Source organism: Rhinichthys klamathensis, unplaced genomic scaffold, assembly GCF_029890125.1.
Source record: "Rhinichthys klamathensis goyatoka isolate OS25496 unplaced genomic scaffold, OSU_Roscu_1.1 h1tg000098l_1, whole genome shotgun sequence".
Taxonomy (NCBI): domain Eukaryota; kingdom Metazoa; phylum Chordata; class Actinopteri; order Cypriniformes; family Leuciscidae; genus Rhinichthys; species Rhinichthys klamathensis.
This window is the reverse complement of record NW_026606637.1, coordinates 75,588-91,852: the sequence shown is the minus strand read 5'-3', so window position 1 is coordinate 91,852 and position 16,265 is coordinate 75,588. Positions and strand designations below refer to the sequence as shown.

General features: G+C 42.4%; 1 protein-coding gene across 1 annotated transcript in view; it reads right to left on the bottom strand.

Annotated features, from left to right (window-relative positions):
* cdk5rap1 (CDK5 regulatory subunit associated protein 1) overlaps positions 1-16,265 on the bottom strand; it is a 122,659-nt gene that overhangs the window by 71,837 nt on the left and 34,557 nt on the right. The window contains exon 5 of the mRNA XM_056252862.1: positions 6,750-6,847. Within this exon, the coding sequence (XP_056108837.1) occupies positions 6,750-6,847 (98 nt within the window). The remainder of the gene's footprint in view (positions 1-6,749; positions 6,848-16,265) is intronic.

Sequence of the window (16,265 nt, the reverse complement as noted above, 5' to 3'; positions counted from 1 at the left end):
CTCCTGGACGAAATCTCTGAATCAGACGAGCACACGGATGTTTGTGTTGTGATGTGAACCATCCTAGTGTCGCAACGCATATGTTCTGACGGAACATCCAGGTATCATGCAATAATTCACCATATAGAAAGAAATACAAACGAGGAGTAATTCGCTAATGAGTTTGCCAATGTAACGGGGTTCGTTGTTGTGGGAAGAAGGAGGCGGGAACCGGCGCACATTTAAACATTTTAATAGTAAAATAAACAAATACAAAACAAAAGTATAAGCCAGCTGGCCACACACAACAGAAACAAAACATAAAATCAGGCCTGTTCCTTTTGTGCTTCCGCTCCTCCGTGAGAGATATGAGACCGCTGCGTCTCACAGGTGTCATTCATTATCACTCGTGTCGTCCTCTCACGTCCCTCGCCCTCGTCCTGCTCGCCACAGCCAACTAACTAGACATTTTGTGTGAAATGAATTTAAAAACTCTTTTGGCAGCTAGCCTTGTAGACGGATTTCTAGTTTCGGATTTTCAAACAGAGAGTGATTTCTCTGTTTGCGCTGTTCTGGATTAGTGGGAGTGGCTTGCGGAGCTGTGCAACGTGGTGCATTGTGGGAGTTGTTGTCTTACATACAAATGCGCCCTAAAGTTATTTTCTGTCTTTTCTCAGTCAAGAGGGCACCAAATTCAAAATTTCTTTTACATTTCGACTACATATATAACCCACTTTCAATAAAGATTAATGTTGAAATGAGTGGAGTGACCCTTTAATGACGACGAGATAGCTGCATCTGTAGAGGAGACCTGCTGCTCTATCCTGGCGTCGGACAGTGAGGACTGGGCGAGCTCTGTGGACCTCCCCCCTTCTGTCCGCGAGTCGTCAGGGAAACGGGCCAGCATCAAGACCGCGAGCCCTAAAACCGCGGCTAGCTTTCTTTACATTATAAGAAATCTACCCCGCCCCCCATGGGCGTGCGTCACCGGCAAAATGAGAAAAGAGAGTGTTTTAGTCCCGCCGAGGCCGGACTAATCTCCATTTCTCAAACATTTCTCAGCTCCTAGTTTGAGCGGCTGAAAATGTCAATATTGCAGCAATGAGCCTGTTGTATAACACGCACACCTGCAAACAAACGCCGACACACACAAAACTGTGATGACACTCTCTTATCTGCTTGTGCTAATGTAGTTCTACCCTGTGGCTCAGTGGCGGAACCCGAAGCCTTCGCGCGAGAGACCCGTGTTCGATCCCGGCTCTCGCAGCAGATAGAAATTTAGTCTCGCCGCGGCTAGACTTCCACCGAAACTTTTCGCTCGTTCAGTTCCAGAAAATGCGACTGTTCCAGTGTATTTTGCAGTAAACAAGCCGGTTCCATGGCCCGCTTGCCTGCACATAAATGCCGTTTCCACGGCGACCCAGAAAAATCATATAAGCATTGTATTTTCTGGTTTTCCGGCCACAGCCGATGGTGTTATGAGTGTAATAAAATGCCCACAGCCCAGGGTTCATTTCTACACACAAACACAGCCCGCCACGGTACAGGGCTCGCACAAATGAAATCGACGCATGTCAATTGTGCATTAAATGTAGTGAATGTGCCCACAACCCAGTGCCCACAAACACTACCACGGTTTCTGTAAAACGAAACCAACACAAGTCTTCCTAGCCTCCTAGGAAATCGACGGTGTTTCAGTCTCGCCGCGGCCAGACTTCCACCGAAATTTTTTCGCTCGTTCAGTTCCAGAAAATGCGACTGTTCCAGTGTATTTTGCAGTAAGCAAGCCAGTGCCACGGCCCGCTTGCCTGCACACAAATGCTGTTTCCACGGCGACCCAGATAAATCACATAAGCAGTGTATTTTCTGGTGTTCCGGCCACAGCCGATGGTGTTATGAGTGTAATAAAAATGCCCACAACCCAGTGCTCATTTCTACACACAAACACAGCCCGCAAAAATGCAGGGCTCGCACAAACAAAATCGCCTCATGTCGATTGTGCACTAAACGTAGTGAATGTGCCCACGTCTCAGTGCCCACAAACACTACACACCACATGTCCCACGGGTTCTGTAAAAACGAAACCAACACACATTCAGTCAGCTCAGGCCGACGGTGTTTTCAGTGCAGTAAATGTGCCCGCTGTCCCACGCCCACATTCACTCACAGACATGTTGAGCCCCACGGGACTCGCCCCGCTCTCTCTCCCTCAGCAAACTGCTATAAGGGATTTGAGCGCGGCCAGGCTGTCCGCCGCGATCGGCGCGCCCCCCGCCTCACAAACTGTAAACACAGTGTCTGCGCTACAGCACGCCGGAGCTCCCTTGCCGTCACTATGTCACGGCCAGAGCCCAGATCTCATTCTACCCCTAGCTATTCACGCGAAAGTGTGGGCACAGCTTCCTGGGGTATCAGAATGGGTGCTGAACACTGTAAACACAGTGTCTGCGTTACAGCACGCCGGAGCTCCCTTGCCGAGCCGAGATAGCGAGTTAGCTTCGAGCTGAGATAGCGAAACTACTGAGCAAAGGTGCTATAGAACCTTTATCTCAGGCTCAGAGCGAAGGGGGCCTATACAGCAGATATTTTCTGGTACCGAAAAAAGATGGAGGTCTCAGACCCATTTTAGATCTGCGACAGCTGAACAGAGCACTTGTGAAGCGCCCGTTCAACATGCTTACAACCAGGAAAATCCTCGCGCAAGTTCGCCAAGAGGACTGGTTTAAGTCAATAGATCTGAAAGACGCCTATTTCCGAATACAAATAGCGTCCCATCACAGGCGATTCTTGAGATTCGCCTTCGAGAACCAGGCATATCAATACACAGTCCTGCCGTTCGGCCTGTTCTTAGCACCCCATACATTCACGAAGTGCATGGACGCGGCTCTCGCACCCCTGAGACTTCGGGGCATGCGAGTTTTGAACTACTTGGACGATTGGCTGATTCTAGCTCGATCACACTCAGAGCTCATAGAACACAGGGCCACATTACTCGAACACCTCGAGAATCTGGGCCTCACAGTCAATTGGGCGAAAAGCTCGCTGTCTCCCAGTCAGAAAATTTCTTTTCTGGGAACAGTGCTGGACTCGCTATCCATGACAGCACGCCTGTCACCGGAGCGCGGACTAGACATTCAGCGCGTCGCGAACTCCTTCCGCCACGGCTCTATAGTCCCGCTCAAAAGGTTTCAGAAAATACTGGGCCTGATGGCCTCAGTAGCCTCTGTACTCCAGCTGGGCCTGCTTCGCATGCGCCCACTGCAGATGTGGCTGAAAGCACGAGTTCCGCCCCGGGCACGGACCGCTGGTCTGTTTCGCCTCAGGGTCGATCTAAAGTGCGTTTCAGCTCTGAAACCTTGGAAAGTAACCGACTGGTATCAGTCAGGTGTGAGTCTGGGGACCGCCTCGAGTGTGCAGGTGGTGTCTACGGACGCCTCCACCTCGGGTTGGGGAGCGCTGCTCAAGGGCAGACCGTTCGCTGGCCTGTGGTCAGAACGGGAAAAGCTCCTTCACATAAACTGCTTGGAAATGATAGCAGTCGACAAAGCGCTACGGTGCTTCTGTCCCCAGATAAAAGGTCACCACGTCCTGGTCCGGTCGGACAACATGTCAGTGGTGGCACACATAAATCGCCAGGGCGGCGTCAGGTCCCGAAACCTTTACAGGTTGACGGAACGCCTTCTGGTCTGGGCTCAGCACAACCTGCTCTCGCTGAGAGCAGCGCATGTGCCTGGTCACCTGAATGTGGGACCAAACAGACTGTCCAGAAACAATGTCCCAGCAGGGGAATGGTCGCTACACCCGCAGACGATCCAACTGCTGTGGGAAACGTTCGGCAGAGCGCAGGTGGACCTGTTCGCGTCCCACGAAAACGCTCAGTGTACGAACTTCTGCTTGAAGAGCAGGGATGCGCTGGCCCATGTCTGGCCCCGCGTTCCCCTTTATGCTTTTCCCCCTGTCTCGCTCCTGCCTGAAGTGTTGGAACGAATCAGGGAAAACGGATGCCCAGTGCTGCTCGTGGCCCCGCTCTGGACAAACCAGACCTGGTTCCCAGTCCTGATGCAGCTGGCCAGCACTGCCCCGTGGCCTGTACCACTGAGGAGAGACCTCCTCTCTCAGGCAGGGGGCTCGATTTGGCATCCTCGCCCGGATCTGTGGTCCCTGCAAGCATGGGCCATCAACGGGTACCCGCTAACCTCCCGGAGGGAGTGTTAAACACGATCACGCAGGCTAGAGCTCCGTCTACTCGACGGCTCTATTCCTCGAAATGGTCTGTGTTCTCTGCTTGGTGTCAAGCTCAGGGCTTTTCACCCGTAGACTGCGGGGTTACGGAAGTGCTTTCCTTCCTTCAATCGCTGCTGGATAAGGGCAGAACCCCATCCACGCTCAAAGTATACGTGGTGGCCATAGCAACATTTGCAAAACCGGCGTCTGGCCAGCCACTGGGGAAGAACGATCTAGTCGTGCGTTTCCTCAGGGGAGCTCGGAGATTGAACCCTCCCAGGCCTCCTTCAGTCCCGATGTGGGACCTTTCCACGGTGTTGGAAGCCATGAAAGGTGCCCCATTCGAGCCAATCCATTTGTCAGACATGAAACATCTGTCTTTCAAAACGGTGTTTCTCATGGCTCTCGCTTCAGTGAAGCGCGTAGGGGACTTACAAGCGCTTTCGGTAAGCGCGTCATGTATGGAGTTTGGGCCTAATGACTCAAAGGTCATACTCAAACCTAGGCACGGGTACGTGCCGAAATCCCTCAACACACCGTTCAGGGCCCAGGTGATTTCCCTGTCCGCCCTTCCGGTTCTCAATGAGGAGAAGGACGCGAGTCTCCTTTGCCCCATCAGGGCACTAAGAGCTTATGTGTCCCGCTCGTCTGGTTTTAGACAGACTGAGCAGCTTTTCGTTTTGTTTGGCAGACGTTCTAAGGGACTTGCCGCATCAAAACAGAGCCTATCCAGATGGATAGTTGATGCCATAGCGCTGGCTTACACCTCTAAGGGCCTGCAGTGTCCCTTGGGTGTCAGAGCGCACTCCACGAGAGTCGTGGCCTCTTCGTGGGCATGGTCTAGCGGGATTACCCTGCAAGATATTTGTACGGCTGCGGGCTGGGCCTCGCCGTCTACATTTATAAAATACTATAACCTGGAGGTCCCCGCCTTACAAGCTAAGCTTTTGGCGGTCTAGAATTCAGTGCGATCTGCCCCGCTGTGTCGGCCCAGATGCTGAGTTTGGTTACGTATCGCTCACTGACTGATACAGCAGCTCCACGAGTGTCAACACATGTATGGCCACCCAGTTTAGGCTGAAAGTGTTTTCACCCTGACTACGTGGTATAATATCTATATGATTAGCTCCTCTGGATGCTATTTTATAGGGAATGACGCTTCTAGCCCCTCTTCCTTCACTCTTTGTGAGTCTATGGTGATTATGCACTACATGCGCCCCGGGCCTCTGCCCTTGGGACTTTGGTGTTGGATCCCTGTATGCACGGCGTGTTACACTGTGTTCCCCATAGCGTAAGATATTACGCAGTACGAGAGATACTCTCGTAAGAGAACGTACTCGGTTACTAACGTAACCTCTGTTCTCTCTAGAGAGGGAACGAGTACTTCGGCGATGAAAACCAGTGTACCAGCCTTATTCGAGCTATATTTATAGGGCGAGACCACGCTCTTTCTGGCAGGACGTGACGAAATGGGCGCGAAGTGCCCCCATTGGTCAAGACGTCACGCAGAGCCGCTCTCGATAGGCTGCTGCTTTTGCCGCAGAGCAGCCAATAGGCGCGCGAGCCGCCTCGCCTATGTCTGCTTGCTGCCGCAAAGCGTTTTGCATTGATTAAAAATTAAGGATAATTTTTGGCTTCAATATCTCGAGGAAAAGAGGTTTTCCCCATAGCGTAAGATATTACGCAGTACTCGTTCCCTCTCTAGAGAGAACAGAGGTTACGTTAGTAACCGAGTACGTTTCTGTGCCACCATTTTCTGGTTTCTTAAGGCGAGCATACACTGTGCGATGGTACCTACTCACACTGAACGAGTAAATCGCCTGCGATGTAAAGCCTAAGCTCAGGATTTATGTGCTCACACTATACGGTACGATCACCGAGCTGCGACTTGACTGCTCACACTATACGTGTGAAATATCGCCTATATACGATATCACGTATCCAGAGATATTGTCAAAACAAGCATCAGCTATCAATATCAAGATGATTTAGCATTTCCAATTTATGTATTAAATTATTATTAGTATTATTTTTAGTATACCTTATGTTATTAAATATTGTTGAACGTTCGCCGGTTCCCGCCTCCTTCTTCCCATAACATCTGAACTGCGTTACAATGTGCAACTAGTTAATAGAGAGAATTGGACCCTAAAATAAAGTGTTACCCCTCTTTTTAAACTAATAAATAATTTGTTATTGTTTGTAATTTGCATTTTTGTTTTTATTTGTATGTTTATTTGTCTTCATTAACTTTTTTTCTACTTACAATAGTTAGCCTAGAATTCTGCAGTGGTATAGAGAATTGTGAATTTTAATGGCTATTTCCATCCAAATATACTTTTTATATATCACTATTGTGAAATAAATTACTCATTTAAGGTTTTGATCATATCACCCACTCATAATTGTGTTAAGTGATTCAAGTAATTACAATATTGACCAAAATAAATGACTTTTGTCATAATCAAGCAGCCCAGCTATTGTCTCTATTATGATATGTGTAATAAGTTTAGCTGACAATACACAGCCCCATAAACAATTCTTACCCACGTCTCATAGCATGAAGAACCTGACTGCTGCCACTCTGTGCTGGCAGATGGATCTGCTTGCAGATGTTCCTTCTCTCCTGAATCAAGTGTAACACCTGATTTAACAACAAAAAAAGTTAAATTAAATACTGTAATTACAGGAAAGGGGACATTTTAAATGGCCTACGTCAGCGCAAACCCTTTTTTGGTGTTCAAGTCAAGTCATCTTTATTTATATAGTGCTTTTTACAATACAGATTGTATCAAAGCAGCTTCACAGTGATAACATGAAAATAAATACAAGAAGTTTGTTTCTAGAATAAAATTACTTCATCATCCACCTGAAGTAAGGCAGATCAAAAATATTGTTGAATAATTAAATGTCCCCAACTAAGCAAGCCAAAAGCCAAGGCAACAGTGGCAAGGAACCAAAACTCCATCAGGTGACAGAATGGAGAAAAAAACCTTGGGAGAACCCAGGCTCAGTCAGGGGCCAGTTCTCTGGCCAACGAGCGAACAGTGTATGATTATGATTCAGGCAACATTACAGGTCAGAAGTCAAATTGGATCAGAACATTCACAACATTATACAATTCCATCTGGTTGGAGGTCGGAGTCATCACGTCGGTATGGAGACGAGTTTGTTGAGATGTCCATGAGGCCTTCGCAGGGCTGATGAGGCTGGCACTTCAGTGATGCGTTGTGGTCGTGTCCAGGCGCAGGTTGACTTTAGGATCTGGATCTGGTTGACTTTAGTAAACCTCGGAATAAATGGAAAGACTGACATTAGCGTAGATGCCATTCTTCTTAAGATGTAACGAGTACATCGGGTGTTTTGGGAAGTGTCCCTGGTTCCGGCTAACCTAATCTATGCAGCCTAATAATCATTTAACTGATTTGAATAATAGAAATGTATAATGTTCTATGTGAATGCCAGGTAAAAGAGATGTGTTTTTAGTCTAGATTTGAACTGACAGAGTGTGTCTGCTTCCAGGACAATGTTAGGGAGACTGTTCCAAAGTTTAGGTGCTAAATAGGAAAAGGATCTACCGCCTGCAGTCGATTTTGATATTCTAGGTATTATCAACTAGCCGGAATTTTGAGATCGCAATAGACGTGAAGGACTATAATGCGTTAAGAGCTCGCTTAAGTACTGGGGAGCTAAACCATTTAGTGCTTTGTAAGTAGACAGCAATATTTTAAAATGTATACGCTGTTTAATAGGGAGCCAATGCAGTGTTGATAGAACCGGGCTAATAATGGTCATATTGCCTGGTTCTAGTAAGAACTCTAGCTGCTGCATTTTGGACCAGCTGTAGTTAGATATATTTTTAAGATGGAAGAATGAGGTTTTACAGATGCTAGAAACGTGACTTTCAAATGAAAGATTGGTATCAAAGAGCACACCCAGGTTCCTAACCGACGACGAAGACTTGACAGAACAGCCATCAATTGTTAGACAGTATTCTAGGTTATTAAGTGAGGAAGTTTTTTGGCCAATAATTAGAATCCCTGTTTTTTCAGAATTTAGTAGTAGGAAATTATTAGTCATCCAAATTTTTATATCAGCTATGCATTCCGTTAATTTTGTGAATTTGTGAACACCAATAGAGAGATACAGCCACGATCGGATGACAAGAGCAAATCATTTGTGACTCTAATGAGAGCGGTCTCAGTACTATGGTACGGTCTAAATCCTGACTGGAAATCCTCGCAGATATAATTTTTTTCTAAAAAGGAACATAGTTGTGAGGATACTGCCTTTTCAAGTATCTTTGACAGAAAAGGTAGATCCGAGATCAGCCTGTAATTGACTAATTCTCTAGGATCAAAAGTTTTCGGTATCCTAGTGACAAAGATGAATTAATGATATTAAGAAGAGGATCTATGACCTCTGGAAGCATCTCTTTCAATAGCTTAGTCGGTACAGGGTCTAACATACATGTTGGTGGTTTAGATGATTTAACGAGTTTAGACAATTCTTCCTCTCCTATAGCAATGAATGAATGAAATTTTTCCTCTGGGAGACTACAACGCACTATCTGATGTGATACTGTAGTAGACGGTTGCATAGTTATAATTTTCTCTCTAATATTATCAATCTTGTAAGTAAAGAAGTTCATAAAGTCATTACTGCTGTGCTGTTTGAGAACGTCCGGTGTTGAAGTTTTATTTTTCGTTAATTTAGCTACAGTTTCAAATAAATACCTAGGGTTGTGTTTGTTTTCTTCTAAGCAGATCGAGCAGCTTTTATGGCCTTTTTGTACGTAATCGTGCTCTCTCTCCACGAAATGCGAAAAACGTCTAATTTTGTTTTCTTCCAGCTACGCTCCATTTTTCTGGCTGCTCTTTTAAGGGCCCGAGTGTGCTCGTTGTACCACGGCATTGGACTATTTTCTTTAATCTTCTTTAGGCGCAAAGGAGCAACTGTGTCTAAAGTTCTGGAAAAGAGAGAGTCAATCATTTCTTTTGCAACATCGAGTTCTTCTAAGCTATCTGGGATGCTGAGATGATGAAACTGACCAGGAAGATTATTTATTAAGCAATCTTTAGTGGCAGAACTGATAGTTCTACCATATTTGTAACACGTGTTACGTTACGTGGTTGTGTTATGGCAGTGCTGGGGTTTTGTGTTTGTTTTCTCTCTCTTTTTTTCCCTCTCTCTGTAACTCTGCAGCTCTACCAGGTGGGGAAGAGAGAGAGAGAGATGATTGATCACACCTGCTGCTCGTTATACTGGAGACGCTACACATTCAAAAGTCGGCTTTACAGCCTTGGCTAAATTAAGAACACATGAGATTAAATAATAATCTGAGATGTCATCGCTCTGTTGCAGAATTTCAACGGCATCAATATTTATTCCATGTGATAATATTAGATCTAAAGTATGATTACGACAATGAGTAGGTCCTGACACGTGTTGTCTAACTCCAATAGAGTTCAGAATGTCTTCAAATGCCAATCCCAATGGATCTTTTTCATTATCTACATGGATATTAAAATCACCAACAATTAGGACTTTATCTGCAGCCAGTACTAACTCTGATAGAAAATCAGCAAATTCTTTGATAAAATCTAAATTATGCCCTGGTGGCCTGTATACAGTAGCCATCCAAAAAGTCAAACGGGATTTATCACTTACTCTACATAACGTTAAAGAAAGCACCATCACTTCAAATGAATTATATTTGAAATTAGATTTCTGAGTAATACTGATGATATTGTTATAAATTACAGCAATACCTCCCCCTTTTCCTTTTAAACGAGCCTTGTGTTTATAGTAGTAATCTTGGGGGGTGGACTCATTTAATGTAATTAATTACCCAAGTTTCTGTCAAACACAGGCACATCTAGGTTATGGTCTGTAATCATATCATTAACAAAAAGGGCTTTTGAAGAAAGGGATCGAATATTCAGCAACCCGAGCTTAATCATTTGTTCATCTGCATTATATTCATTTTTTATTTGTTGAACCTCAATTAAATTTTTACCCTTAAATGGGCTTGGGAGTTTTTTGTATTTCCTAGTTCGGGGAACAGACAGTCTCTGTATGATAATATCTAGGCGAAAGAGTCTCTATGTGATGGGATTTATCTGACCTCGGTGACGTGAGACATCTGGCAGACGGTCGGTTTAGCCAGTCTGTCTGCTTCCTGACCTGAGCCCCAGATTGTCATGTTTGGGCTCTAAGACTATATGCCATATTAATATAAAGAAGAGCAGCACCAACCCAGGAGGGATGAATACCATCTCTTTTCAACAGGTCAGGTCTACCCCAAAAACTTTTCCAATTGTCTATGAATTCTATATTATTTTGCGGACACCACTTCGACATCCAGGCATTGAGTGAGGACAGTCTACTAACTATCTCATCACTCCTGCGAACAGGAAGGGGGCCAGAGCAAATTACAGTGCCTGACATCGTACTTGCAAGTTCACACACCTCTTTAATGTTAATTTTAGTGATCTCCGACTGGCGAAGTCGAACATCATTAGTGCCGACGTGAATAATAATCTTAGAGAATTTACGATTAGCATTAGCCAGCACTTTTAAATTTGCTTTGATGTCAGGCGCTCTGGCTCCCGGCAAACATGTGACTATGGTGGCTGGTGTCGCTATTTTCACGTTCCGTGTAATAGAATCGCCAATAACTAGGGCACATTCAACAGGGTTCTCAGTGGGTGTTTCACTGATTCGGGAGAACCGGTTTAATGTTGTAATCAGAACGGAAGAGCGGTGTTTTGTCCCACGACTACAGCGTCTCACGGTCACCCAATTGCCCTGCTGCTCTACAGCCGAAACCGAACAATGTACAGTGTTCACTAAGCTAGTCTCATCCAAAGCAGTATCTAAAGCCCTTGTAGTCTTACTATCCTCGATTAACGTTTGGATGCGTGTCTCTAGTTCTGAAATCTTCTCCGTCAGCCTGACTGTCTCCCTGCATTTATCACATGTAAATCCTATATTGCTGAGAGAGAAGGCTATACTATACATGTGACATGAAGTGCAAGTGGCAATAACAGGAGAAGACATTACTCACTGTGTTTGTAGGCTGATCCTATACTTACCACTCACCATGTTTGTTGACTGGTCCTATACTTACCACAGTTATTTGATGGTTTCGCAAAATGCGCGAGAAAAAACAAATAAATAAAGACGGATGGTTCGAGAGAAAAATAAATAAAAAAATAAAGACGGCAGGCACGGATGGCGAGGGAGAAGAAAATAATACAAATAAACAAATAAAGACGGCAGGCACGGATGGCGCGAGCGCGCGCGAGAAAAATAAATAAATAAAGACGACAGGCACGGATGGCGTGTTAACAGGCTAGCGAGTTACTAGCGTGTTGTGCAGGCTAGTGAAATTACTAGCGTGTTGTAGGGATGGCTCGATACCACAATTTTGGCTTCGGTACGATACCAGAACCTAATACCTCGGTATCGATACTAAATCGATACCACAGGTTAAAAAAAAAACGGTCTCAAAATTTAAGTGACACTTAAAAAACACTGCTTGAAACTCTCCACTACCAAATGTGCAAAGAAAAGGTATCAAAATGTAAAAAATAATAATAATAATTCAGTCAGGGAACATACAGTAGGTTAAATTTTGATTTTGAAAAAAAAAAAACCTTGACACTAAAATACAACCCGAATTCCGGGAAAGTTGGGACGTTTTTTAAATTTGAATAAAATGAAAACTATAAGACTTTCAAATCACATGAGCCAATATTTTATTCACAATAGAACATAGATAACATAACAAATGTTTAAACGAAGAAATTGTACACTTTTATCCACTAAATGAGCTCATTTCAAATTTGATGCCTGCTACAGGTCTCAAAATAGTTGGGACGGGGGCAACAAATGGTTGAAAAAGCAAGAAATTTAGAAAGGATTCAGGTGGGAGAACATCTAGCAACTAATTAAGTTAATTTATATCAGGTCTGTAACATGATTAGCTATAAAAGGGATGTCTTAGAGAGGTAGAGTCTCTCAGAAGTAAAGATGGGCAGAGGCTCTCCAATCTGTGAAAGAGTGCGTAAAAAGATTGTGGAACACTTTAAAAACAATGTTCCTCAACGTCAAATTGCAAAGGCTTTGCAAATCTCATCATCTACAGTGCACAACATCATCAACAGATTCAGAGAACCTGGAGAAATCTCTGTGCATAAGGGACAAGGACAAAGACCTTTATTGGATGCCCGTGGTCTTCGGGCCCTCAGACGACACTGCATCACTCATCGGCATGATTGTGTGAATGACATTACTAAATGGGCCCAGGAACACTTCCAGAAACCACTGTCGGTAAACACAATCCGCCGTGCCATCTCCAGATGCCAACTAAAGCTCTATCATGCAAAAAGGAAGCCATATGTGAACATGGTCCAGAAGCACCGTCGTGTCCTGTGGGCCAAGGCTCATTTAAAATGGACTATTTCAAAGTGGAAAAGTATTCTATGGTCCGACGAGTCCAAATTTGACATTCTTGTTGGAAATCACGGACGCCATGTCCTCCAGGCAAAAGAAGAGGGAGACCTTCCATCGTGTTATCAGCATTCAGTTCAAAAGCCAGCATCTCTGATGGTATGGGGGTGCATAAGTGCATACGGTATGGGCAGCTTGCATGTTTTGGAAGGCACTATGAATGCTGAAAGCTATATAAAGGTTTTAGAGCAACATATGCTCCCCTCCAGACGACGTCTATTTCAGGGAAGGCCTTGTGTATTTCAGCAGGACAATGCAAAACCACATACTGCAGCTATTACAACTGCATGGCTACATCGTAGAAGAGTCCGGGTGTTGAATTGGCCTGCCTGCAGTCCAGATCTTTCACCTATAGAGAACATTTGGCGCATCATTAAACGAAAAATGCGTCAAAGACGACCACGAACACTTCAGCAGCTGGAAACCTATATAAGGCAAGAATGGGACCAAATTCCAACACCAAAACTCCAGACACTCATAAGCTTAATGCCCAGACATCTTCAAACTGTTTTGAAAAGAAGAGGAGATGTTACACCATGGTAAACGTGCCCCCGTCCCAACTATTTTGAGACCTGTAGCAGGCATCAAATTTGAAATGAGCTCATTTATTGGATAAAAGTGTAAAATTTCTCAGTTTAAACATTTTTTATGTTATCTATGTTCTATTGTGAATAAAATATTGGCTCATGTGATTTGAAAGTCTTATAGTTTTCATTTTATTAAAATTTAAAAAACGTCCCAACTTTTCTGGAATTCGGGTTGTAGGTTAATATCTATAATAATAGATTAACATATAATAATAATAATAATAAAAGAATAATGAAATGACATGTAAACCATTAGCTGTCATGCATCAACAGAGAATTATCAACATTTATTGCATTTATTCATCTTGGTTTGGTTACTGTTTGGGTTCATATTAATGCATTGCATAAAGTAATGTTAACATGCTAAACATGTATTAGTATATTTAATTTTCTAGGTCATTTAATTACTGATTGATATAGATTAATAAATGCTATAATACTGTTAGGTCAGGTTACCTAATGAATGTTGACAAATGTAGCTTAATTGTAATATTAGTAATATTCATATTACTATTCAGTAGTTATTATGGGGCAGCTTATGTCAAAAATGATTTATTGATGGTTTTGACAGCTGTCTATGACAGGATATGAGGATGGGGAGGGGTTTATGACAGGATATGAGCATGGGGGGTGGTTTATGACAACAGGTGGTTTGTGTGACCTTTTGGCCGTGCTTGGTTCCGGAGTGTTTATGATGCGTGTTTACGACGCCCCAATCTGCTTTGTGTGACTGTTAGGAATGTTTTCAGGGAAAGTTTTTATTATATCAGGATAATGTTCACAGAACGCTGAAATTTGCACATGAAGAGGTCTGACACGGATTTTCAGCCGGCACCGCATCATCCATATTGTCTGTTGGGGAGAATGAAACAAATGAGTTTAAAGAAATAGCATTGATGACAAATAAAGCTTATAAAATTAAATTAAATTTAGATGTTAAGTGTATTAAACATTTAAAACATGTGTTGAACTTAATGATGTGACTCTTATGCGTCTGACTAAAGTCACAGCCTCTTAAATCTTCCTGAACAGATGAAATGTCACAAATTAGGTTTTTAGTAAATGAAAAGCATTGCATATAAATAATCATATAAATATGGATTAAATTAAATAAGGTGTTAAAGTATAAGCATTTTAAAGCAAAGTTTTAACATGTCTTGAACTTAATGAGGTATTTATGCGTCTATCTGGTTAGTCACAGACTCTTAAACCTTTCTGATCAGATGAAATGTTATAAATTAGGTTTTTAGTAAATAAAAAGCAATGTGTTTGAATAAAACATAAATAGTGATTAAATTAAATAAGATGTTAAAGAATAAACATTTTAAAGCCAGTTTTAACATGTCTTGAACTTAATGAGGTGATGTTATGCGTCTGACTAAAGTCACAGTCGCTTTAAATTTTTTCTGATCAGATAAAAATTGTCACAAAATAGTTTTTCAGAAATAAAAAGCAATGTACTTGAATAAAACAATGAGATATTAAATTACCAAGTATAAGCATTTGAATCTAATACAGGTTCCTAGGTTCCAATAATCTATTGCATCTTTACTCCAACTGTCCACTATGTTGTCTGTAATTAATGTTGTTGCCCTGTTTTATGTTTGTATTGTAAATGTAATGTGTTTTGCAACTGCAATCGCTCATTACTTGGACTGGGCAAATGCCATTGTCCATCTATGTGTAAACTGCTTGTTATCTACTGTCATTGTGAAGCATCCTTGAGCTTGGGAAAGGCGCTATATATAAATTCAACTTATTATACATCACGGTTATAGGTTCACACTGCAATATACTGTCTTACATAGATAAATAAAACATATAAATTAGTATATAATAGTTCATATTATTTTAAATAAGATGTTAAATTATCAAGATACATCTAATACACCACGGAATACTGCCTTACACAGATAAATAAACATATAAAACAGTGTTTATACGAAATAAGATGACATTTTATTAAGTATTTAAAACTAGTTTTAAACGTATGTTGAAGTGTACCTACCATTGGTGAAATTAGGAGGTCTTTTTGGCTCTGGTTAAAATCACAGATCCTTGAATTTCTGAGGGGTTTGCTCTCCGTTTGCTAAATTGAAAATGAAGATCGCTTCCATCATGTCCGGGGCCCCTGGGTCCGCCCCTTCCTCTCTGTGTAGCTGCTATGTATTAGCATTAGCAGTTTGTTTCAGAAAACATCAAGCAATTAAAAGATAGTGAGGCCACATGGTGTTTTACAATCAAAGACCATAAAATCTCCTGATCTGAAGCATTCCTGTCTGGCGGGGAGACCCCAAAATGGGGCCATTTTGACACTTCATACGGACCAGGCTGTAATTAGATGTTTATACCGGTGTCTTCAGGAAAAAGTAAAAAAAAAAATGGTCGCAAAGTTACATATTATATAGCCTACTCTTATCCATTGATTGTTATGATAAGATCAATTGTCCTTATTTCCTGAGAGTTGTCCCCCATCCTGTTTTTCTTGACACCTCAATGACTCCTTTCGAAGAGCAGATTTATTTTTCTAACATTTAAACTTACACATTAGAACACCCTCTGACTTTATGAATACACATAAATGACAGCTTAATGATTTTTTATATTTTGTGCATTTATTTAAAGTCTGCATGTGGGCCTACCATTCTGACACTAGTGATATCTTTGATAATATTAAAGGTTTTTATGAAATATTATTTCTAATTTTTTCAGCACATGTAGTCAGAGTCACAGAAAATAATAATAGTGCAACAAATAAGGAGATTATGTTTTATTTATTTTAATCAGATTTGTTAAAAGTATGCCTGAATGATGTTAGTTAATCTGCACTGACATGTATTTGGTATAACAATGAACATATATATATATATATTAAAAACCTGTTAAAATCAAGTAATGATGCAATCCTTTAAATCTTAACTTTGAGTGCAACAGAATTAAATGGATGTAAAATTATTA